Genomic DNA, 26,966 nt, shown 5'->3' with positions numbered 1-26,966 from the left:
TGGATCTTTTCTGCATATGGATACAATGATTAGAATTTTGCAGATAGGCAGATACTTGAAAACAAAAAGACAACATTGTGAAACACTTCCAGCCATAATTTTTGATTACATATTGAGAATCGTTTAATTATCTTACTCCATTTAATTAGCCCTTCTACTTAGGTCAATTGCTTTTTTTATTAACATGACATGTTAACAGTTTGTTAATTGGCATGAAATAACATGAGACTTTTCAGAGTATTTTGTACAAGAGATACACGGGCCTAAGGAAGCCAGGGGAAATGCGAAGAGGTAAATGTATGCATTAGCCCCCCTTACAGCACGTACCAGTGCCCCCGAAGCCTGTGTTCCTTGGAACCCTTTGAATTTCTGTCCTTCTATTAGGCAGAATGAGTTTATGTGAGCAGTTTATGAAAATGTGAGACTGTGGATATACATTTGAAATAGATGTCACTTTTCTGAAATTAAGAGAATGATGAAAAGTGACGAAGAGATGGAGATACACATGTATATAAATAAATGCTAATAGGTGGGAGGAAGGTAGGCAGAGAGATACATGCATGTAAGAAAATTAAGGAAAAGATTTAGTCAGTATCAAGCCTTTAAGCCCCAAGCCTCTTCACCAGTGTTTTATGTTAGAAATAATTTTAACCCATCCGCAGTATCCCTTTCGTGGCGTTGACTAGGTCCTTTAATTTATTGATTCCATATATGCCCGTTGAAGTAAGAGAATATATATAATTCAGCTGATAAGTTTTTAAATGAATTAGAGTGCTACAAAATGATATACAAATTGCTATGGAGTGTACTGTAAAGATACTGTTAATTACGCCTAGGAAGAAAGATTGGTTTTCTTCCTAACAATTCCTCCGGGGTTGTGGCACAAGTAGCCGCACTGGGGAGGCAAGTGTTTAGCCAGAGCCCATTTAACCACCTTGCATTATATTCGATCATTTAAGTACAGATATTTTCTTTCTAAACCCTAAATGAATGCTTATTGCAATCCAGTCACAGCTTTGAGGAGCTATGTGATGGTGAGAATAAAGAGCATAGAATAATACTGGTTTCTCTGTTATTTCTTTATATTCTACTTGATTCTAAATAGGTTTTTGTGCTTACTTCACGCCAGCGTAGAATTTAAGCACTAAAAGAGATCTGGGGATTACTTGACCCAACATTAGAGTTTTATAAATAAAACACTGAGGGAAAGAGTGGTAAGCCTTTCCAAAGTATGTGTGAGTATTTATTCCGTTAACCTGTCCTGAATGTATCCTGGCAAATACAAAGATAAATTTACCTAACTCCCTCCCAGTGAGAATTGTTTTCCTTTCCCGTTAGTAACATTTTCATGCACTTGGGGGCACTATGATCAAATTTAAGAAGAAAAAGGGAAAAATGTTATTTTGTTAGGTTTATTTCAGTTAGAAAAATTGTTCCTAATACTACTATAAGGAAACCTTAACTAATTGTATACTTTTAGGTAAAATACCTTTTAAACATATACTCGAGGTGGCTGAAGTTTTTGTTCAAGCTTCAGAATAGGTATAGATTAACTAGTGCTTAATGTGTGTTGCCTGGACCCGGAGTATCAGCCTCACCTGAGAACTTGTTAGAAATACAGATTCTCAGGCCAGCTGCAGTGGATCAGAAACTCGGGGCGTGGGACCCAACAATGTGTGTTTTCACAAGCTCTCTGTGCATGATTTCGTTGCTTGCTAATAACACTTGAGAAGCCCTGGATTAGAATAAGTGAATGTCGACATACTTTAAAAAGTTCTAACTGTTAAAAATCATTAGGTTAAAAATTAACTTATCAGATGTGCTTGAAATGTTGTGAAAATGTTTCTCGGGAAAGTTTTCTCTCCTACATTAACTATAAATGAGTCTAAATTTATTTTTTTGTTCGTGATTATACAGCTGGGTCCATATGAGTCACAACAGTTAGTTGATGAGTCACTTTCATCCCCCCTCCCAAAAAGAAACCAGTTTTTTTTTTTGGCGGTACGCGGGCCTCTCACTGTTGTGGCCTCTCCCGTTGCGGAGCACAGGCTCCGGACGCGCAGGCTCAGCGGCCATGGCTCACGGGTCCAGCCGCTCCGCGGCATGTGGGATCTTCCTGGACCGGAGCACGAACCCGTGTCCCCTGCGTCGGCAGGCGGACTCTCAACCACTGCGCCACCAGGGAAGCTCAAGAAACCAGTTTTAATCATCTGTTTTATATTATGTAAATAAATAAGCCAATTAATGGAATTTCTCAAATTTAACTCCTTGTGATAGTAACAAGACATGACCTAGATTTTAACATAATACTGCTAACAGCATTACGTCTTAATAGTATCTTTATATTTATTATAAGGGCTATTATACCTATTGGGTTATTTGATCCTAATGGTAACCCTTTAAGGCAATTAAGAACCAATCATTAGCTCTATTTACAGTTAAGAAAAACTGAGGCTCAACTGAGAACAGTTTCAGAATTCTTATCTAAGTGTTATATTAGTGTAGGGACTATGCTAATTCTCTTTTTAATAAATTAATTTTGTTCCTCGTCTCTGAGAGTTAGTGGAAACTACTGGGAGAGAATGCCTCTGCCCTTAAAAGAACAACTGCAAACCTCCAACGATTTGAGTCAGGTGGGAGAATCTTCTGGAAATACGGTGACTGGACTGTGAGGTCGGGACCGAGTTTTCCCCTCCTGGAGATACTCTCTCACATCCTTCCTCCGTCCTGTGCTAGACCTCATCTCATTCTCTTTCTCTCCCATGATAGACTTCCCTTCCTACTTCTCTTTGGTCAGCTAGAATAAGGTAGAGCATTTGAAAGTCTTCATGCTAAGGGAGAACAAATAAGAAAGTAATCACAGAGAATATAAGAAACTACCAGTAAAGCTTGCCATTATCCTATAGATTCTGACCTGTTTATCTACTGTCCTGGGATACTAGGGGGTCTGTCCAAAAAGCTGGCCTGAGTTAGATGGCATTTCATGTGGGTCCCCTGCTATTTTGCTCTTGGTCTTTTCTCCAAATGAAGACTCCTACGTTAACACCCAGCGCCAGGGAGCGGCCTCCTGTTTAAGTAAGTAAACCCCTCCCATTCACAACCAGTCCAGCAACTAGGACAGGATGTGCCTCACCCAGTGTACAAGGAGCGGTCTTGATATTCCTGTTCTGAGCTCAAGACCACCTTCTCCATATATGAGAGGTTAAACCTTAGGTGAAGAGAAGCGTTTTATGTATATATCAGTAGAAGCTGGGGCCTGTTCCCTCACAATTAACTACAACTGTGAAGTGAATCTTGTAGCAAAGTCAGAAAGTATATTCAGTGAGTGTTGCTAATTAAAACTTAAAGATGGTCCTTAACATATAGTTTCTATAGTATTGAAAGTATCGGAAGTTGGTTATAAACTGTATGTTTCCTGTCATTTGTAGCAATAACTATACCTACCTAATAGGATCGTTAATGAGTATTAATCAAGTTAATATATGTAAAATACAAAGTACGATGCCTGGAATTCAGTAAATCTCAAAAAATGAAATGTAACCTGTTATAAAGAAAACAATGATGAAATGCATTGTGAATAGTTACCTGATACGAAGAATATCAACATAGGATGTGTTCTATGACGGGATATATTCTGATGTAATATAATAGTCTGTCATTTTACTCACTTTTGTTGGTTTTTGTTTTTGATTTTTTTTAAATTTCAGATTGATTCAAAAGGTTAACTTGAATGCTAGCAAAATAAGTCTAACTTAGTTAAACCTTTTTAAATTTCAGACTTTATTGTTTAAAATTGCCTTGATGTTTACTAGAATTCTGTATTTCTCTTTAGAGTTCATAAGTACATTTTAATTTTATTTGATGATTAAGGATCATTTATTCACCTCTGGTCATCTGTCTGATTCTCTCTGACTTATAGGTACTCCCATGGTAGTTTATCTTCACTATTCATCATATTTTCTACCTTTTGTTAATGTTTATGGTGAGCATATCTTCCGTCCTGAAATGCACAAAGTAAATATAACTCAATTATCACTAAGGAGCAGCAACTCCAGGATATGTCTTATAGTCTCTGCAGTGAGGGGTTTTTTTTTTTTTTTGGTCTATTTCCTCTAATTATAGAGAGAGGAAGGGGTAGGGCCTCTCATAAATTGAAAATTATTTGGATTCTTAACAATTACAGTTACAGTGTAGTTTATGTTAATTAACAATTACAGTTACAGTGTAATTTATGTTAACTTTCTAATAATCCATGCATCCCACTAAAAAGCAGATATATATGTGCCTGCAACTGAATCACATCCCACACCCAGAGATGTAATTGTGATATGGACCTTCAAACAAGATTCTCATTTCTTTTGCTAGGAAAAAAAATAGCCGGCCTTCTTAATTGAAAATGAACAGATCTTAAATTCTTCTGCTTTAGGTGGTGACCTCATACGGAGAGACGGGAAAAAAGCTATTTAGAGATCATTGTCTTCTGTGTACTGATTTTTTTACACTCCATATTATTGTGGTTGTGGTTATGGTTATTTATTAAGAAAAACCCCGAGATACCTTCAGAATGGTTTCAGTTCTCTTCTGTGAAGTAATCTTGACATTCTACCAACTCATCTGACAATTCTAGTCTTTATCCCTAGCTGTATGACTAAATGGGAGAGAGCTTCTGCTTATATTCATTTTAAAATTAGGTGTTTGTATACTTTTTAAATAAATAGTAAAATGGTTGTATAATCTCCTTTCCTCCATCTGTGTTTCTCTCTCTTCCACATCTATTACTTTTGCTGGTGGATTAATAACTCTGTCAAATTAAGATGGGAATATTGACTTACTTGAACTAACGTATATTTGCGTTGTTTTGCGGGAAAACGTGCTGATTTCCTGTACTGACACATGCAACAAAGAAAAGGACCAGATTTTGTTCCAGTGTTGCATTTTGGAGGGAAGTACCTCACAAGAATCTTTGGAAATGGTGTTAAAGTTGTCCTTTGACAAAAGTAGTAATATATTTCTCCAGTAGATGGTGCAAGCATCCCCCCAAAAAACAAAGTGTTTTTATCTGCTGAATGGAGAACTTGATAATAAAGGTGGCATTATTTAAGTAGTATTAAGTAATCTTCAAGACGTTTTCTTTTTTTTTTAAATGTAAGAAAATGTTAGAAGGTGAAGTGGTAGTTCATTTTGGACATATTAAACTTGTCAAGACATTTTATCACATTAATACAGAAAAACTTTAATGTTTAGCACTATGAATAATCAAAGATGTCACTAATGTCAGTTTTAACCAAAAATATCTGGGACTTGAAATTCTGAATATGTTTCATTAAATGTCAAAGGTTTTTTTTTTCTATTGACTATCTTTTTTTTTTTTTTGAAGATGTTGGGGGTAGGAATTTATTAATTTATTTTTGCTGTGTTGCATCTTCGTTTCTGTGCGAGGGCTTTCTCTAGTTGTGGCAAGCGGGGGCCACTCTTCATCGCGGTGCGCGGACCTCTCACTCTCGCGGCCTCTCTTTTTGCGGAGCACAGGCTCCAGATGCGCAAGCTCAGTAGTTGTGGCTCACGGGCCTAGTTGCTCCGCAGCATGTGGGACCCTCCCAGACCAGGGCTCGAACCCTTGTCCCTTGCATTAGCAGGCAGATTCTCAACCACTGTGTCACCAGGGAAGCCCTCTATTGACTATCTTATTTCATTTTTCTTTGTATCCTGCATTCATAGGCAGAAGCATTGTGTCTATAGTTTAATAAGCAAGTAAGTAAATAAGTGGAATTCTTAAGCTTTAAGTTAAAGGAGAAAGAAACATTTTACAAGTGTAGCCCAATGAATCCCAACCTGATTGTACATAGCCCTCTTATTACTGTTACCTTTATTTTGTTATTCATTCTCCTCCAAATAAATAGATGCATGTGAGAGAGAAACTGAACATCAAAGTGTACTTTTTCATAGCAGTCTAGAGTTTTTTAGTAGGTGGTTAAGTAGCAATTTCTTAAGAACCTAAGGAATTCAGCAGCTGGGAAAGATAATACATGTACTCTATAGAAATATTGCTTTTATCTGATGAATGAAAAGAACTAGGTGTTTTGTTGTAACTTGTGTGATATTATAGTTATACTTCATTGTAGGAAAATGTATACTTAAATTTTTGTGCCACTCTTCAAAAGTCTTTTTTTCGTAAATGGGAAAAGTTGAAGAATTCATTGCCACTCTCCTCAACCTTTTCCAAAGAGTCCTTTAAAAAGTTAGGTTGAAATAGTTTTCAGTATATACCGCTACTACTAATATCATAAAGATGATGATAATGCCTTCATTTACATTATGCTTTATAATTTCAAAGGCTCCTTTACACACATCATTTAACTAGATTTTTGTAATGACACTATCTGTTATAATCAGAACAAATATTGCTATTTCTATTTTACAGGTGAAAAATAGTGAAAGTCATACCAGGCACATAGCAGTTAAAAGTTAAAGAGACTTAAGAAAATCATTCATTCGTTTTCCCTCTCACTCTCTCTTTCTCTGTCATTCTTCTCTCTGTCTCTGTCTCTCATATTCATCTCTATTTGGAAAAAGCTCTTATTCTGTGCCCCAATATTTGCTTCCATGTGGAGGAATATGCGTGACAGTAATACTCCTGGCTTCTCTCTACCCCCTTTATTTTTCTTTTTTTTTTTTTGGTGCATCTGATTAGTTAGCTTGAGAGCAGGGACTGGGCGTGCATAGATCAGCCCTTTCCACTCCATTTGTCCCTGGAACACCTGTTCAAGCAACTGCTTGCTGCTGCCCCCTGTGTGAGTTTGTCAGGGGCGGGATCTCCACGTGGACAGGCGTGGCCTGACCAGCGCTGTCTGTCACTGGAGTGGGGAAAGTATGTCTGATAATAATACTGAACCTCATAAGGGAGCCCACTTCTTACAGAAATAACCCACATTCTTCAGTATTATTGTTATCACTAATAAGGTGATCTTTTAACCCTTGTTAACAGCTCTTTGTCTTTAGCCAGTTTGCTCAGAACTCAGGCAAAGAAAAGAGGTACTAAGTTATTGGGCCTTCTAAAAAACTCCAACCATGTTTGTATATCATGAAAGATAAAATATATATATATATACATGTTATATATATTTATATATATATATTAGCGGGAGTTAGAAATCTTTAGACATAGAATATATTCTATTGCCTTTTAACTTAAAGGCCCCTGTGATACTGTGACCTTGGGGCCATCTCCAGCTGTGGTTCAAACTGTCTTGCCAGAAACCCTGGGAGTCCCTTTCGTGACTGATGGGTTTGTATGCGAACTGGACTCCTGCACCTCGGTTCCTCCTTTCCCAGCAGCCACTTCTTCTTTCCTCTGTGTTCTGAGCTTCTATATTAAGTTAAATATCAGGATAAAATTCTGCTGCTAAAACCTTGAATACTCTTGATTAGATAAATATGAAAATACCAACTTTATGGAAAATCCAAAGTCTGTCTAAGGCTTTTTCTTTTATACTTGTACATATTATATAAATTTTTGCTGAAGATTTACTTTCTTCATTATGTTCTTATAATCATTCCTAATGACAAGACTAGAAATAGCCATTCAGTCATTCCAAAAACGCTTATGGAATATCTGCTGTATAAAGTCACAGTGCTGAGACAGGGTGGTGAGTGGTAACTGATGTATGTGGTCCTTACCCTCACAGACCTTAATGTGTTGTGTTGGAAATAGACATTCATCCAATGTGCCATGCCATACACCATGGCAGGGCTGTGGAAGGAATGTCCACATCTCACCAAATACATGTAAGAAGGGCGTATGACCTCATTAGGGATGTCAGGGAGGGCTTCTCTGAGAAAGTGATAGTTGAACTCTGAGGGATGGGAAGAAATTGGAAACATGAGAGGTGAGAACTAAATGAATTTAAATTGTTGGAAATGGATGGAATTGTAAGATATGTGGGACTGATGGGGTAAGACAGCCAACGCACAACCAGGGGAGCAGAAATAACTCAGAGTATTGGTACAAAGGAGCACTTGGTGTCCAAAAAAAAAAAAAAACACACACAACAAGAAAAGTATCAAAGGGTCTCAGCACAGGAATGTTCCAGATATGAGCTGTCTTGGAAATGTCTGTGACCAACTAATAAGTCTAGAATTCAAGAGCAGGGTGTCAGAGAAAGATCCACAAGAACAAGAGCAAAGCTGCGTCCTCAGCCTGGAGTATTGGACAGCTTATCAAAGCAACCACTTAAGCTCAAAGGAACAGGGGCTGAGACGCTGAGGCCAAGGTACAGGTCAGAGCTGGCAGGACAGCAAGGGGATCTCACAGCTCAGTCCAAATCTTGACCCAGAATTCACAGTCCTCCTTGATGGCAGGTAAGATTGGTCACAAAGCACAAAAGTGAAGTTCAAGTGATACAGTTTAGGTAAAACAAGGCTGTTGCAGAATGCCAAGTGTCAGGAGGAATTCAGATACCTTTACAAATAACTCACATGAAGATAAGTTAAAGATGGACGTAGACAGTTTGTTTTCTAAGTTTTCAGAGCCCTCCCAAAATGTCCTTATTAACTAAGACCAGAGAATAACGTTACAGAAAAAGAGACCTTTCTGGAATCAAACATAATCCATGGCGATTATGATCCAAATTTTACAGAAAACTTTTTGTTTTCAAATGCAAATGTTTATAGATTCTAAGTAAAGCAGTGTCAGAAGTGAAGAGGAATTTTTTTAATATTTATTTGTTTGCTTATTTATTTTGGCTGCGCTGGGTCTTAGTTGCAACGTGCGGGATTTTTTTTTTTTTTAGTTGCAGCATGCAGGCTTCTTAGTTGCAGCATGCATGCGGGACCTAGTTCCCTGACCAGGGATCGAACCCGGGGCCCCTGGGTTCGCGGAGAAGCGCGGGGTCTTACCCACTGGACCACCAAGGGAGTCCCTGAAGAGGATATTTTTCATCATGATTAGGATATTGGTTAATTCTGAACAGAATGCAAAAACCAAGTTATATGGTTGTAGTGCTTAAAGACTCATTAGCAGTCATCTAGTCCAGCTAACTTCCCAGAGTGTGTGCTGGAGAGCGTGACTCCTACATGGTCTTCAGTGAGAGAGAGTCTGCAATTTTGGAGACGCTGCCTGCACTATTCTCCCCCCTCCTGTCCTCACTCCTCAGCGTCTCATTTCCCAGGTCTATTACAGGCTTTTACTAGTCCTCACACACACAGCACTTAGCTTTGTTTAGCTCGGTATCTCTCACAGTTATTTGCTTGCCAAACTCGTTCTGTCTTTGTGTACTACTTCTTTCTATCCAGATGTCCTGAGACACACAGTGGAAAACACGGAATCCCAAATTATCTTCTCGATGATTTTCTTTTTAGAGTGTGTTCAGTTTATAAAATGGGCATTTTATGTACGTATTTCACTTGAATTTAGCCTAAATATGAAGCAGGTAGAACAGATATATCCACTTACAGAAGAGGAAACTGAGGCCTACCATATCTGTGTTAACTCAGGATTACCTGTGCCGTATATACAGTTTAAAAGTGTGTGGCCATCTTGCACTGCTTTAGGAATTTTGTGCCCGAAAAGGGAAGGTAGTTCCAGTACCTTCCAATACCTTATAAATAATATGTACTATGATACATGCATAAAAGCCTTTGCTAAAACTTTTGTTTCCTTATTTCCAAACTGTTTGCATTTTCAGGGAGAAGAAAGCTTAATGGATTATATCACAAAAATATCTAGGAGCGCCTAAGTAAATTATTTCATTTTCATCATCACGTGTGCCAGAGGTTTTTTGCTAAATGGTGCGGAGCATCCTTCCCTTTGGAATGTGTCATAGCCCCTAGAGAGTCACAACTTCATAGCGGCTACCCTCCACCCTTCTCCCAGGAGATGGAGGCATAGGCTTGACTCTAAGCAAGTTTGCCTGGTTGGGGTAGGTTACTCAGTGCATTCTTGTGACATTTTTTCCCTCTTATCCCCTTCTGAGACATTTTATAATCAACTTGGAAAAGTCACTAATTTTAACTTTTAACAAGGCAGTAAAGTTTCTGCACATGCAGAAAAGTATTATTATATTTCAAAGGACATTTAAACTGAGGAAAAACATGAAACCATGTCTATAAAATATGCACTCTGTAGTAGAGTATATTAGAATGAGACCCTAACATATTTGTATAACTTTCTAAATATCAGCATTGGTAAGGTCATGAACCATTAAAAAATATGTATTGGGGCACTTTTTCTGCTAATTGAGATATAAAAGGGTACTGATGATCAGTTATCAAAAAATATAGGAAAAACTGCCTTTATAACAAAAGATTTCTCTGTACAGGTTTAGTTCCATGGTTTGGCTTGTGTTTAGCTGTTTAAAATTGCTTTTTGTAGAACTGCTTATAGTATAATTTACCCAGATCAGTTTTGTTTCTAGGTGGTAGTGCATTGCCATTTATATTAGAACACCTCCTTTAAGAGTGGTCACTTGTAGATCTTGATGTCTTAATCTAAGGGTGGAATAGGGCTTTATGGTCTTCTCATCTTGGCAGTTTGCCTATATTCATATTCTAGTTTGTGAATAGCAAGCCAATTTTTAAAAAAATATTTATTTATTTATTTGATTGCGCTGGGTCTTAGTTGAGGCTTGAGGGCTCCTTAGCTGCAGCATGCGAACTCTTAGTTGCGGCATTCATGTGGGACCTAGTTCCCTGACCAGGGATTGAACCTGGGGCCCCTACATTGGGAGTGCAGCGTCTTAACCACTGCGCCACCAGGGAGGTCCCAGCAAGCCAGTTTCTAAAGGATAGCATTTATAACCTTAGACTGTTAGACTGAATCTGAAAATGCTGATATGAGCTCAAGTTTAACTCCCATCTAGCTGAGATTAAACTAGCAGAAGATGAGACTTCTCAGAAAAAGGGTGGGGGGAGGCAGTTCATGTTGCTGATTCTACAAAATGTGATACAGAAAAGGAAGAACTACATTTTATTCCTTTGCTGTTACACGTCTCCTGCTGACATAGCACACGCATTTTAACTTCTTACTGAACAATAGGAGTTTCTGATTTTTCATCATTTCTTTCAAAATGTTCTGTGATTTTGTTTGGTGATGATCCTCTCCTTGCAGCCTCACCTCTTGTTCTCTTTCCCATAAGAATTCAGGAAGTATATAAAAGCCAACTGGAAAGTATTTACTTCTAGGTTTCTTAATGCCCAGGTCACACTGTTGTTTTGAATCAGTTTCTTTTTCTCATCCTTAGCTGAAAACAAAACCAAAAAAAAAAAAAAAAAAAAAAAGGCTTAATCTTGTGGGGTTAAATAAAGGAAAGAATGTAGTGAAAGAAGGAAGATTCCTTTTATGCGGGGAAGCTGTGAGCACAGACTGCAGGGAATGACTGAAAGTGCCTGAGGGCATTTGGTCCCTATTGGTTTTCACATCAAATGCAGTGATGCCCACGGATAGCCTGTATTGTTGTCAGTTAAATGGGATCATGAGTGTCTGAAAGGTGTTTGAGAATGAACCGAAAATCATTTTCACAAGTGGATGATTACTTCTGCCACATGTTAACCGAACTCTATCAGAATGGCCCAGATTTTTGAGCCTGCATTAATTGCTCTTTCAACCTTGACTGAGGTTTCTCTTTAAGAAAGCCCTTTCCAGGACTAAACTACTCTATATATTGATTTTTTTTCTTTCTGTATTTTTCCTTGAAAAATGAAGGCTTGTAGAAGAATAGGCTTTATCATTCAACATGTAGATTGATTGTTCCATTTCTTTGAATAAAAAGCTAGTCATAAGTGATCTGCCAAAAGTAATAGTCTTTTTTTTTCAAGCACCGAATAATTCCCAGTTTCTGTATACAATTATGTTTTTCAAATATTCATTAGTGATGATTTTTCCCCATAAAGTAAAACCATGAACTCCCACACCATGGACTCCATGCAAATAAATCATCATATGCTCCTTTCTATTAGAACTGTATACCACCACTCTAATTGAAACTAAACTACAATATTTAGTAATATGTCTGGAGAATTTGTGTGTGTTGAAGTGTTCTTTGAACAATCTTCAAGTTAGAAAGGTTTTATAAGGTGCTTTTAAAGCGTTTGGATAGATGAGTTCTTTATTTCATATTACCATTTTCTATTTCAAATATGGCATAGAGAATATTAGCTGTTTCTTTACTATACTAGAAAAATATAGGGTATATTGTAGTTTAGACATACTGTGTTATGAAGATGAGTTAAATCTCAGTTTTTAAAACTAATCAAAATGAGCTCTTGAAATTTCATTAACTTTTGTGACTATATATATTAGCAAATAATATATAGCATTTCTAGAAAATGGCTTAACTTATTAGTAAAACTAATTTCAGAGGTTTTTTGGCTTAAAGGAAGGCAAATCACAGAATGTTATATGGGAATCTGTTTTTTTTTTTTTAAAAAAATACTCAAGGGGTACTGAATAAAAAACAAGCATTTAAAGTCATTTTATTTTACAAGCATTGCAATGTGAACATGTGATGAAATTTAAATACCTATTTGAAAATTCAGCAAAAATAAGCTTCGTATTTTACTGATTTTTGTTTCGCTTGAAGATTATTTTTACCAAGCTTCATTTTACTCCATAAATATATTGAGACCATTTTATTGATAATAGAGTAATGTATGTTGTTAATGATCAACATATCTCTACAGAAAAGTTTTTATTCCTGTTGTCACAGAACATTCTGATGGATTTCATTAAGACTCTGCTTTTGTTTGTCCACAAATGAAAACTTTTAGAAGCAACAGTGGTATGTGTTCCAGCTTGCTTCTTAAGTTAACAGATAACTCTTTTAAGGATCACGTTGAGACCATAGAGGTTGTATAATTTTTAATGTTAAATATTGAGATTCTCTAATGACATATATAAATGTGATGTAATAGATGAAAACTAATGACCCGTTTGCTTTGTTGATAGTAACTGTATTGACTTGAGGTTTGGCTATGCCAAAACTTTTATTTTCTCTTCTTTTTTTTCTCTCTTTTCTTGACATTTTTCCTAACAGCCTGGTACATAATCTATGTCCATACCGTATTTTAAATATACAAGCGAAAATTCATAAAGTTCATTGTCTCTTAGCTTTGATATTTGAGGATAGAGCACGACCTAAGAATAGTTAGAAATAAATACCAAAAAAAAAGTCGTAGGTGAGTGGATCATTGATAGCACGTTAGTTTGTTTTGTGCCTCGTTTCCTAGCTGATTCCTATGTTTCTTGGGGGGAACTAGTACTCTCAATTAGAAACAGCCCTAGAAGAGGGATTAATACCTTAAGATTATTGCTGTATTTATACTGATTTATAAAACCAAATGCTTCAAGGCTTTACTCTTATGTGTTAAATCCGAGCTTTGTGTCAGGGCTGCTAATTTCTTTGTTACCTAATCCCATGTAAGAAGAGAAGATTTTAAAGTTAAGCAGGCAATTTTTTGTTCAAAGGGAACAGCTTCTTAATACCTTACTTAAGTTGGATGTATTGATGAAAGCAAACACTTTAAAATAGTATCCGAGCAGTTATTTTTAAATAACCCAAAATACTCTAGTTACATGAGTATTGTGATGGATTGGAAATATTTCGATGGAAAAAGTGTTATGTTTAGTATCAGTTTAGCATTGGAAATATGTGCTTTTGAACTGTGTTACGTACATTAGAATATATCTTCTGTCCTCATTTAAATAATCTTGAATCAAATTTAACTCCAATTAGGGAATTTGTTTCCTAGGGTCGTACTCTAGTATAGAGTACTGGAGAATGTAATATGACTACGACTGTGAAAACTGCTGGTATGTGTTCCTCTTCCATCCATTTCTTTGTTGGTTTTTTTTTTGGCCATGCCACCCGGCTTGTTGCATCTTAGTTCCCCGACCAGCGATCGAACCTGGGCCCCCTGCAGTGGAAGCTCAGAGTCCTAACCACTGGACCAGCAGGGAATTCCCTCCATCCATTTCTTAGTAACTGAGATAATTTAACAAGGGTGAGAAAACATGTTTTGTTTAAAATCAAATTCTGTAGGTTGATGAAAATGAATCATGTTGAAGGCCCCACCAAAACTAAAACAGAAGACTTGCTTTTGGTTTGCTCTTTAAAACCTTTAAATAAGGTGACAAAAATTCACTCAGAGAATGTTGGTCTCATGCTGTGTGATAAATATTTATTTTATTGGGTAACATTGTAAATTGTCACACAAAGCCCAGTTAAATGTGTGTTCCCAGTTTGCCTAGTATTTGGCAGGTCTAATTTACATACTCTGAAAAAAAACTTTTTAAATTTGAGATAATCCTACAATTGAGAGGAAGCTAGTAATGACTCAGCAGGTTGCTAAATATTCAGGGAGAATACAGTTGCAGAGCAGACCGCACCCCCTTAACAACATTACCATATGAGCCAAGGTACTCTCTCTGTCCCAGGTGACAAATGCACTTCTTGGAAGATGTTCTCTACACCTTTACGGGGTAGAATCAGATTTCATAAAGCTTTAAAAAAATGAATTTTTCCAGAGTTCAGACAGCAAGAAAATAATATTAATAATAGATTTCTTAAATTCTAAACTATTTTTATGAAACAGAAATAAGTGACAAGTAAATAACTCTCAAGGATTTGTTTAATCATCACTATTGCCATTGTATGTCAAATAGATTTGGTCCTACCAGGTGTACCTTCTCCTTTTACAGAACTATGCAGTTATAACTGAAGTTCATGGTAATGACCCCAAGATGTTTATAGGGTCCTTTTCTAAATCATTAAGAATGATCAAATTATATTTTATGACTATTTGAAGTCAACCTATTGTATACAAATTCTTTAAAAATTCATTATAGATGAATATACAGTCTCTATACAGAATAACTCATTTTTCAGTAATCATTGCTGTGTAAGTATAACGAAATGAATCTGTTGCCTAGTATAACATGTTAAATGTAACTTTAGTGTATTTTTCTGAAATTAAAAAACGTATTGGATTTTTATCCATAAAAGAGATAATTTATAACCTAACACTCAACATTAAAAACAACAACAAAAAATATGGAACTCTGAATTCAGCAGCAGTGCTAGGCATAAAGATGAGTTACAAGAGAATGCATCTTGAGTGATGAACTAGGCGATTGGGACTGACATGTATACAGTGATGTGCATAAAATTGATGACTAAAAAAAAAGGAAAAAGACCCAACACAGTCAAAAATAAAAATAAATAAAATAAATAAATTCAAAAAAAAAGAATGCATCTTGGTTTTTACAGATGCTTTCTAATAAATGGATTATCTGATTGTAACCAAATATTCAAATGATTTTGGCTCCATTTTCCTTACTTTCTTTACACTTTAATCGTCCCCTGATAAGACAACCCACCTACAGAGAATTTAGACTGCTCTAAATATCAGAACTTGAGAATAGCTTTGAAAACTGGAAAGCCCATTTAACCATTAAAGTTTATAGGAATTCGCCTCTGTACTCAAGATAAAGTGACAAAGATCCTCATCTTTGGTCTATAGATATTCAACTTAGTCATGTCAGAAGTATTGTTTATGGAGCTGTAATGCCCACATCCTTCAAATCCTTAATAAAAGTGATTTTTTTCTAGTGATAAAAGTAAGATGAGTTCTCATACATTGTTAATGACAATGCAAAATTGTACAGCCATGGAAAACAATCTGGCAGCTTCTTATAAAGTTAAACACACTTTCACTGTAACTCAGTAATCCCAATCCTAGATATTTACCTAGGAGAAATGCAAACATGTGCCCACACAAAGACTTACATGTGAATGGCTATAGCAGCTTTATTTACGGTAGCCAAAAAGGTGGAAACAACTCAAATGTCCACCAACTGGTAAAAGGATAAACACATTGAAGTCATCCATTGAAATAAAAAGGAATGAACTCCTGATACAGACAAAAGCTGAATCTCGAAAACTTTATACTAAGTGAAAGATGCCAGACACCAAAGGCTACATACTGTGTAATTCCACTTATATGACATCCTGGAAAACAAAAAACTATCAGGTCAGTGGTTGCAAAGCTGCAGATGTGAGGAGGAGATGGTTCATAAAAAGGCATGAAGGAACCTTTGGGTGGGGGGGTGGGAGTGTTCTATAAATTCACTCTGGTGGTCACATCCCTCCTATTTCAAGTTTCATCCAATTATATACCTAAAATGGGTGAATTTTACTTTAGGTAATCTACCAGTATACCTTACTTAAATGACAACAACAAAAAAAAGGAAGACATGCTCAAGATAGAAATTGTGAAAATGGAGAAAGGTGTGAAGAAGAAAATAAAATTTATCTTTAATCTCACCAGCCAGGTACTCACTTCAGGTTTCCCATTTTGATACATCTTTCTGGATTTTTTTCCCCGTGCATACAGTATAAGTTCATGTGACAGCTTTTTAAAAACAACATTATTATGATTTTCCATTATCATTCTTTCTGGCCTCAGTCTTTTTTTTTTTTAAACATCTTTATGGGAGTATAATTGCTTTACAATGGTGTGTTAGTTTCTGCTCTGTAACAAAGTGAATCAGCTATACGTATACATATGTCCCCATATCTCTTCCCTCTTGTGTCTCCCTCCCTCCCACCCTCCCTCCCTCCCTATCCCACCCCTCCAGGTGGTCACAGAGCACTGAGCTGATCTCCCTGTGCTATGCGGCTGCTTCCCACTAGCTATTTGTTTTACATTTGGTAGTGTATATATGTCCATGCCACTCTCTCACTTTGTCCCAGCTTACCGTTCCCCCTCCCCACGTCCTCAAGTCCATTCTCTAGTAGGTCTGTGTCTTTATTCCCATCTTGCCCCTAGGTTCTTCAAAACTTTTTTTTTTTTTAATATTCCATATATGTGTGTTAGCATACGGTATTTGCTTTTCTCTGACTTACTTCATTCTGTATGACAGACTCTAGGTCCATCCACCTCACTACAAATAACTCAGTTTTGTTTCCTTTTATGGCTGAGTAATATTCCATTGTATATATGTGCCACATCTTCTTTATCCATTCATCTGTTGGTGGACACTTAGGTTGCTTCCATGTCCTGGCTATTGTAAATAGAGCTGCAATGAACATTTTGGTACATGACTCTTCTTGAATTATGGTTTTCTCAGGTTATATGCCCAGTAGTGGGATTGCTGGGTCGTATGATAGTTGTATTTTTAGCATTTTAAGGAGCCTCCATACTGTTCTCCAAAGTGGTTGTATCAATTTACATTCCCACCAACAGTGCAAGAGGGTTTCCTTTTCTCCACACCCTCTCCAGCATTTACTGTTTGTAGATTTTTTGATGATGGCCATTCTGACTGGTGTGAGGTGATAGCTCATTGTAGTTTTTTTTTTTTTCAATCTTTATTGGAGTACAGTTGCTTTACAATGGTGTGTTAGTTTCTGCTCTATAACAAAATGAATCAGTTATACATATACATATGTTCCCATATCTCTTCCCTCTTGCGTCTCCCTCCCTCCCACCCTCCCTATCCCACCCCTCTAGGTGGTCACAAAGCACCGAGCTGATCTTCCTGTGCTATGCGGCTGCTTCCCAGCTGCTCCACGGCATGTGAGATCTTCCCAGACTGGGGCTCGAACCCGTGTCCCCTGCATCGGCAGGCAGATTCTCAACCACTGCGCCACCAGGGAAGCCCTGGATTCCTTTTATTCCTTTTTCTTCTCTGCTGTGGCTAAAACTTCCAAAACTATGTTGAATAAGAGTGGTGAGAGTGGGCAACCTTGTCTTGTTCCTGATCTTACTGGAAATGGTTTCCGTTTTTCACCAGTGAGGACAATGTTGGCTGTGGGTTTGTCACATGTGGCTTTTATTATGTTGAGGTGAGTTCCCTCTATGCCTGCTTTCTGGAGGATTTTTTATCATAAATGGGTGTTGAATTTTGTCGAAAGCTTTCTCTGCATCTATTGAGATGATCATATGGTTTTTCTCCTTCAGTTTGTTAATATGGTGTATCAAGTTGATTGATTTGCGTATATTGAAGAATCCTTGCATTTCTGGAATAAACCCCACTTGATCATGGTGTATGATCCGTTTAATGTGCTGTTGGATTCTTTTTGCTAGTATTTTGTCGAGGATTTTTGCATGTATGTTCATCAGTGATATTGGCCTGTAGTTTTCTTTCTTTGTGACATCTTTGTCTGGTTTTGGTGTCAGGGTGATGGTGGCCTCATAGAATGAGTTTGAGAGTGTTCCTCCCTCTGCTATATTTTGGAAGAGTGAGAAGGATGGGTGTTAGCTCTTCTCTAAATGTTTGATAGAATTCGCCTGTGAAGCCATCTGGTCCTGGGCTTTTGATTTTGGCATCACTCTTAACGGCAACGTAATCATTTTAACTGCTTGATTCTTAGATGGTTTTTGAATTTTTAACTCTTAAGTGACATTGATGAACATCTTTTTTCTTCATTCTCCCCTCAATTTTAAATGTGTCTTTTATGCCAAGAATCTGCTTTTATACAGTGAAAAAGCAGCTAGATGGTGATATTGATGCCTGATTCCAGAACTCATGCTTATAGTGAAAAAACTCAGAGTTGTTGAAGTTTAATCTGTTCTTAGTCAGTATAGTTAACTTTTCTGATATCTTTTATATATGTTCAAAAAATTTTTATGTAAAATATTTGTCTGGCTAACATGAAAACTAAAGGGCAGGAGCTATCATATTTTTCCTACATAGCATTTGTAACATTTCCTTTATGCAGAAATGTTTACTTCTGTTGAATGTAATTTTTTTCTTATATAGAGACTAAAACTCTTATGAGCAATTCCTTTCTAGAAATGTTTGATCAATTGTGACTTCTTCTGTATATATTCTGTTGAATTCTAGTGCAATAGTCCATAATACCTCAAGGCCCAACATCCAAATGCTTACCTTGGTTCCGGTCTTGAATTGTTTTTTATTCTAATAACATCTTTCAGTATACACGTGCACATCCACCCACCCCTCTGCTTTCTGTCTTCACAGAAACCATACCTTTTCATTCCAGATGTGGTGAGGCATCATTTTTAATGAGGTTGCAGGTGACAGTATTATCCCTTATGCAGAACCTTCACTGTCAGCAAGACTTACACTTGCTTGTGGTGTTGATGGTTTGTGTGTCCCTATTCACTTTCACTGATGTCTGACCTAGTAGCCCAGCAGCATGCTAAGTGAGACACATTGAAGAACCAGCCTGTGGTCACAGGCAGAGGTTATTCCAGGTGCCCTCTTGGCTCCTCTGCAGCTATTTGGTGCACTCCTTGCTAGTGAACTTGTACAGAGAGCATCTGTCGTGTCCACAGTGTATAGCTCCTGAGGTCATTGCTGTTAACCCTGTAATAGGAGCTTGGGTGTATGCCTTTCAGCAGAGGGAAATTACATAGGGAAGACAGAAAGAGAGCAACTAAACACCTATCACTGGCACCATAGAAGAGAAATTAGAGGCTAGAGCAAAGATGGGGCAAAGGGTTTCAAGGGGCCCTCAGGAAGAGATAGTGAACAGATGAGAACAGTAGCGGTAGATGTTTCTGATAGACTCTAAATGCATTCGCATTACATCCACAAGCGCAGACGATAGGTCATCAAGGGTATTGTGAGAACCAAATAGAAGTTTGCCAAACCCTTCAGCTAGCTGATGTGTCTGAGAGAAAGAAAATATATAATTAATTTGGGCAGTTTGGGGTGATGCTTTCTAGGCAAGAGCCTAGGATTTATGTCAACTTTTAGTAAGCCCATGTATGTTTGTATGTTTTTATTCAGAAAATTTAGAAACACGGGGAATAAAGAAGGCAACTCAAATCTTCCATAATCCCACCACTCAAAGGCACCATTACTAAAATTTTGGAATATCTATTTTGTATTTTTTTTTACAAATTTCAAATCACTAAGTATTTATGTATCAATAGTTTTGAATCTGCTCTTTTCCCATAATATTATGCGATAAAATTTTCTTTATGTTATTTTATCAAAAATATTTTTTCAGGGGCTTCCCTGATGGCGCAGTGGTTGGGAGTCCGCCTGCCGATGCAGGGGACGTGGGTTCGTGCCCCAGTCCGGGAAGATCCCACATGCCGCCGAGCGGCTGGGCCCGTGAGCCATGGCCGTTGAGCCTGTGCGTCCGGAGCCTGTGCTCCGCAGTGGGAGAGGCCACAACAGTGAGAGAGGCCCGTGTACCGCAAAAAAAAAAAAAAAAAAAATTTTTTCAGTGGCATAGTATTTCTATGCATTTTCTAGCTTTTATTAAACATTCACCTACTGTTGGACATTTAAGTTGTCACCTTTTTCATAATATAAATAGCGCTGTTCTAAGTATCCATGTAGCATACATCTTTGTGTATGTATCTAGTTATTTCCCTAATTCCATGATGAAGAGGTGGAGACCGTTTCTATATACTGCCATGTTATCCTACAGGAAGGTGGTCTTATGTTACACTCCACTAGCAGTGAATAAGAAATCCCATCATTTCAGCACACCTTAGCTAATATCCCATATTTTTTTCAAAAGGGGGCAAAGAGTATGTTTGTTTTGTTTTACAAAAGAAAATTATTTTCATAAGACAGAAACTAAAAATTCAAGCTAAGATTTCAGTTTTAAAAATTGAGAGAAAGTCTGAAGACTTTAGGCCCCTAAACAAACTATTAGTTATTTTTTAAATCACTCAGAATTGTTTATAAATTAAGTTAGTTTGAATAGCCTCAGCAGTGTTAAACCTCCACATTAGAAAAAGGGATTGTGATAAAATACTGAAAAGTCTTAATTTAAAAATTAGCTCTCTATTTGTCATATTTTAAACTTCTAACAATGTTTCCCACTTTTGTAGGAGGTATGTGGTATAATTTTAAATAGCTCTCCATGACACACTCATACCTGATTAATTTTTAATTTCTTCTCTTTCCTCCTTGATACTTAAGCTTACATCTGTATATTCGGTAAGAACAAAAGTTCTCTTCTCCAATGATTGACTACTTGAATCATTTCAATTTAGGTTACTAATAGCAGTGCAAAGTTAAACAAGTGCCTTGGTTGAAACTGTGTTAAATTATACAGTGTCATCTTCATTATTATCTAAATTTCATAGTTAGGAAAATTTACGGTAAGAAGCTTGCATAAGTCAGGCAAATCTCCAAATTATGGAGCTGGCAGGGACCTCAGAAATCATCACATCTAGTCCTTTCATTTGATAGTTGAGGAAATGGAAACTGAGATTGGTGCGGGCACATCTCGGGAACACTCAGCTGAACAGCGACCCTTCTCCATGGGTTCTGGACTCTGCAGCCAGCTCCCTGCGAGGCCACACTCCTCAGCCCCGGTCATCTGAGAGCTGAAACATTTGGTACTATAGCGTCAATTCGTAGCCTTTGTCTCTCCTAAGAAATATGTATAAGAATAAAATTCCTACTGCTTCTTTGATTATCCTTTCTAACTCCAACTTCGCTGAATTTGTGGGAAGAACTGACAATTGACAAGCCACATAAATCAATTCCCTTTCAAAAGCCTTATAACAGGCTCAGTCATTTTGTAACACAGAAGCTGCGTGCTGTCACAGATTCCAAATGAACTAAACTTTGCCTTTAGCAGGCTCGTTGCAAGAATGAATACCTATGGAAGAAATACGATAACGTGGAACCACACCATTATTCATGTAAAGTATTCTTTTACTTGTTTTTCTTACCAGATATCTGTATGCCCTTGGACAGAAGGTTTGGAAAAGATGGAAAAAGCGTTACTTTGTTCTTGTTCAGGTAAGTAGATTTTTTTTCCTGTAACATAATCACTCTAAGCCATTCTCAAATTTTTTGTGGGTTGTATCTATCAATATTCACTGTATCAGAAATTAAAACTGAGAAATTAAAAAAAATATTTTAATTCATTTTAAAATAAAATTGGTAAGTCCATTATATGCCAACGCAAATAACCTTTTTATTTAAAATAACTATTTTTCAGGCCAAACATTTTAGTGATATAAGTGGCATTACTTTATGCTTTTGTACCCCTCTTTAATATTCTGGCTTAATAAAGTAGAATGCAGCTGCATTTTCACATCAGCTTCTGCCTTCAATCTGTTGCAATCTCAGGTGAAATTTAGCCTCTGGAAAACTCCGCTATACGCTCTTGAGAGAGTAAGTGTGAAACAGGCAAAGATGTTTGAATATTGTTAGAAAAATGGTTTTGACTTCCCAAGTCCCTGAAAGGATCTTGAAGAGCTCCGGGATCCCAAGAGCATACGTTGAGAGTCACTGCATTGTTCGATAGTTCATAGATAAAACTTAATACATAGAAACATGCATTTTTATAAAAATGTACCATATATATCACTTATTCACATGTACAGGTCTTTAAATTACCTTGACTGGTAGATTTGTTTGTGATAGGATTCTGAATGTAGACAGGATATTGGAATGTACCCTTCAGTTGACTCTTTTTTGTTTTGGTTTGGTTTTTGAATCATGGATGACCTTTGCTCATGGAATATACTCATTTAGTTAAAGTTACATTAAAGAATAAATGTGAGTAGTAGTCATTCCATTTCATGATAAATCCAAGCTGTTTTGTTCCCAATGAATATATATGAAAAGAGAAGCTCTCTTGGGATCCTTAACACAAAACAGTCTGTAAAATCTCATCAATTCCTATTCACACGTAAGTAGTTTAAATAGCCCAGATCAGATTAACATGGTGAAATTCCAAGGAAAGAAAATTATTCGCTGTCTTCCAGAAATAAAGCCATCTGTCAACTGCTGGATAAAATTATTTTATCGATGTGCCATAATAGCATGGTAACTTCATGAAAAGTATAACCTTTTCATCAAAAGTGCTTTTTTTCCCCTGGGTAAAGTGTGACTTTTTCTTATGTAAATAGAACCAATACTTGGTCAACGAGTTTAATAAAAGATGCACACACATGTGCGCGCACACACTGACGATCTTTTGATATAAACCCCAAGCATTTGCTTTGAGAAAGGGCTCCCTGTTGGGAGTTCTCAGTGATCCTCCTCCAAAAACCACACCTATAAGCCATCTTCTTTGGTTTCCAGGTTTAATTTCTTGACATTGGCACAAGAATTGAAATGCATTTACCAGGCAGTTGGAGTGCAGGTCTTTCTCCAGTTATAGATGTCTCACCCACATCTAATTTGACAAGTTTGTGTTAGTGACTTGTCTTTGTCAAATCTTTCCAAGCATTCAACTGATTTTTTGTAGGAAGTGCAGCTTCTTTTTCATAGTCATATGTCATTCATTTACATAGAATCTCATAAGTTCCCATCCCATAAGTTCAGTAGCTGATGTTATTGGCCTAATACGCAAACCCTACTGACTCTTAGCAAGCCTAGAGTTTAACTGGTGGAAATATGTATGAGAGCACATGAGAGTGTCACCCAGTAACCACAGATGTTCAACATGTCATACCTTTTAGTCGATATGGTTTTTTTAGAGCAGTTTTAGGTTCACAACAAAATTTAAGGGAAGGTACAGAGATTTCCTATATATCCTCTGTCCCCAGACATAGCCTCCTCCACTGTCAACCTCACTCACCAGAATGGTACATTTGTTACCAAGGATGAACCTACGTTGACACATCATCTTCATCAAAAGTCCGTAGTTTTTCTTAGGGTTCACTTTTGGTGTTTTACCTCTGTGTATTTGGACAAACATACTATTCATTATTGTAACATCATACAAAGCATTTTCACTGCCTTGAAAATCCTCTGTCTTCTGCCTATTCATCTTCCCCTCCACCTTTGGCAACCCTTGATCTTTTTACCATAGTTTTGCCATTTCCAGAAAGTCATAGAGTTGGAATCATGCAATATGTAGCCTTTTCAGATTAGCTTCTTTCACTTACGAATTTGCATTTAAGGTTTTTCCATGTTTTTTCATAGCTTAAAAGCTCATTTCTTTTTAGCACTAAATAATATTCCATTGTCTGGATGAATCACGGTTTATTTATTCATCTGCCGAAGGACATCTTGGTTGCTTCCAAATTTTGGCAATTATGAATTGAGCTGCTATACACGTTTGTGTGCAGGTTTTTGTATAGACATAACTTTCCAGCTCCTTTGGGTAAATGCCAAGGAATGTGATTGCTGGATCATATTCATGATTTTTTTTAAGAACGAATCAGAGAGTGTTTGTTGTATAGAGATCCAGTGAAGTGACAGTAGGCTAAAGAGCTTCTTATATACTGACTGTTTTAATATGAAAACTCGGCCTTAGCAGATCAGTTTTGAGAGGTCAGATGGACACCTCATGCTTCTGGCCAGGTAAAGTTCAAGGTAATCCTTTGCTTCTTACCTTATTTTCTGGCATATGATCACAAGAATCAAGTTATAAAACAACCACGTATACTTTATCACCCCATAAGAGAGTTCAGAAATGAAAGAAGGAAGTTGAATACTTTTGAGATCATTAATTGGTATGTCTTTTAGGAACATTAACCATGTCTTTGGAGAGCTAGAAAGTTCTCCACGTAACAAAAATATGTTTAACATTTTAAAGGCAAAGTTCAGTTTAAACCAAAGGAGGTAAACCTCTATACCCCGTAATTAAAATTTAGGAGAAACACCACCAAACTATCATGAATTCAGATTTATTCTACCTGAGGTATCATTTTAAAATTTGAGGTCATATTTAAGCATTGTATCTTTACACAAATATATGTAAGTACGTGTACTCACACAAAGAATCCCATGCCCAAGTGTTTTGAGATTTACACGCCAGTAGTCTGGCAACTTTTTGAAGTTTTAAATACAATTGAATCTTCCTTTCAATTCCAAATGTAATGGGAAGACAAATTGAATGTACCCACTTCAAAATCAAGATGGGTATGTATGGAGATTGAGCAAGAAGGCCTCATTGGGAAGAGCCAGGTAGTTTTATCAGTATTTTTAAAGATAGCTCTCATTCTATTGGCAAATAGTTCGTAGATCTATACCTGCAGGCTGCACTATTAAAAGGTGAAGGAGTCATTTTCGGAGAGGACAGTATACCCCTGCTGTGTCTGCTGCCGCCATCGTCAGAATGGTGCTCTGGTGATAATGTGAATCTCATCACCACTTGTGAGTGTGTATTATATGAGTGATACAGCTGGAGATCTAGCCATCAGCCCAAGAATTTGTACTCATAAAAATTGATTGAGAGTCGGGTTTGGTCAGCTGCAAAGTCATTGTTCAAAGGGAACACTTGCAGAGCTGTTGAGGTGAAGAGACTTTTCAAAGACTCTTGTATAAACATTTAAATCAGAGTTGAAAATGGGAAAATGAATTACTTATCAATGTGGGGTGTTTATTTAGCTTCTAAGTAAGATTAGTTTTGGACCCCATTTAGATTCTGAAGCCAGTATAGTGACAGTAGTAATTAGATCTTTCATGTATCTAAGAGGCTGCATTTGTTTTTCATGAAGGTAAATTTTGGTTCAAGCCAAACTGAAAGAACAGTGATTTTGAGGAATATGTTTGAACTCTTAAAAACTTACATGTGTTTGTATTAAACTTATATGTGTTTGTTATGCTTATTCAGTGTTTTAGTATTACATTTGGAGGATATCATTGGCATAAAGTACTTATGACACTAATATGTTTTAGTTCATTATAATAAACCATTCAGTAGCTTCAAAATTCTATACTTGTATTTATGATTTAACCAAACTGAATTATTTCATAATTCTGTATTCAGCTAATGCCTATTCAAAAAACTGTATGCCCCCAGATACTGCATATTCTGTGGTAATGTAAAAATTCCTGAATCACTCACCTATTAATACAATTATTGCTATATTTAATCTAATATTTATTATGCAAATGTGGCAGGCATTTATGGGGTGCACTTTTACTACATTATCTCTTTTACTCTTCAGAATAAGGTTTATTTGAGGGTAGGTATTATCTCCACTGTACAGATTAAATTGATGTACAAAGAGGTTATATGATTTGCCCAGAATTATACAGTTAGTAAGTGGTAGCGTCAAGTGATTAATCCAGTTCTGTCAGTCTCTAGAGGCTAAGCTCTTATTTCCTCTGTCACGGTGCCATGATCAAATTAATGCACACAACTACAATTGATCTGAAGACAAACAGAAAAAACGAATAATTACCGTGGATCATTCATTTCACGAAGTACAAAACAGTGTTACTCCATTAAAGAAATGGCCAGTGACTGATGGCATAAAGAGTCCCATGCTCATGAAGGCCACTTACCGTATGACATGCCTGGAAACTGAAGAAGATAGACATCTATGTTGTTTTGGCCCTGTATCAGAGTGTTCACTGCTTGTTGTCGATGTGTCAGAATCATGACTTGAAGTTGCTGCAAACAACAGCAGGCTATCAAGACATAATGTTAATTACACATCAGCTGAGTTGGCACAGGATATAAACAGTCAGCCATGCCACTGAGTGATCATTACATGCTGCAAACATACGAGAACCACTCTGTTAGTGACATGCCATCAAAATCTGCTCTAAACTTAAAGAAGTGGCTGCCCCAGCCTACTGATATCTGAAATATTCAGCACACCTGGAGAAGCACTGCAGCAGGCTACTGTCACAGTTCTGAGATGCCACTAACTGCAGGAAATTATATGGTCTAGGTTTAGTCTTAGGACATAAGCTGATGTTTGCTTATAGTAATGCAAAGTGAATAACTAAGCTGCTGTCAAGTCAAGAAAGTCATAGGGTAGTGGCTCTCTGGCTTCATGTTTTAAACTGATTTAAAATGTACAAACCCAAGACATACTCAGTATAGGATAAAACCAAACCATACACAAGTATTTATGGCAGCGAATGAAAGGCCCTCTTCAGCACCCCTACCAGCATGGCCACCTTATTCCAGTCTTCCCCCCCAATAGCCAGATAACCATTGCTAGTAGTTTGACCTTTTAAACTTGTTTCAGTCTAATCCAACCCTAATGGAATCATTCCAAGAATTGATACATTTGTGAATTGTTTTGATCCTCCTATTTTTTTTACTGGAGTATAA

At 37.0% G+C, this 26,966-nt stretch overlaps 1 protein-coding gene across 13 annotated transcripts in view; it reads left to right on the top strand.

The window, feature by feature from the left end:
• Positions 1–26,966, top strand: part of CADPS2 (calcium dependent secretion activator 2) — a 492,820-nt gene that overhangs the window by 272,905 nt on the left and 192,949 nt on the right. For all 13 annotated transcript variants that reach the window (XM_065883719.1, XM_065883723.1, XM_065883721.1 and 10 more), the window contains exon 9: positions 21,667–21,733. In XM_065883719.1, coding sequence (XP_065739791.1) covers positions 21,667–21,733 — 67 coding nt within the window. The remainder of the gene's footprint in view (positions 1–21,666; positions 21,734–26,966) is intronic.

Source organism: Phocoena phocoena, chromosome 9, assembly GCF_963924675.1.
Source record: "Phocoena phocoena chromosome 9, mPhoPho1.1, whole genome shotgun sequence".
Lineage (NCBI taxonomy): Eukaryota > Metazoa > Chordata > Mammalia > Artiodactyla > Phocoenidae > Phocoena > Phocoena phocoena.
This window is presented reverse-complemented; position numbering and strand designations above follow the sequence as displayed.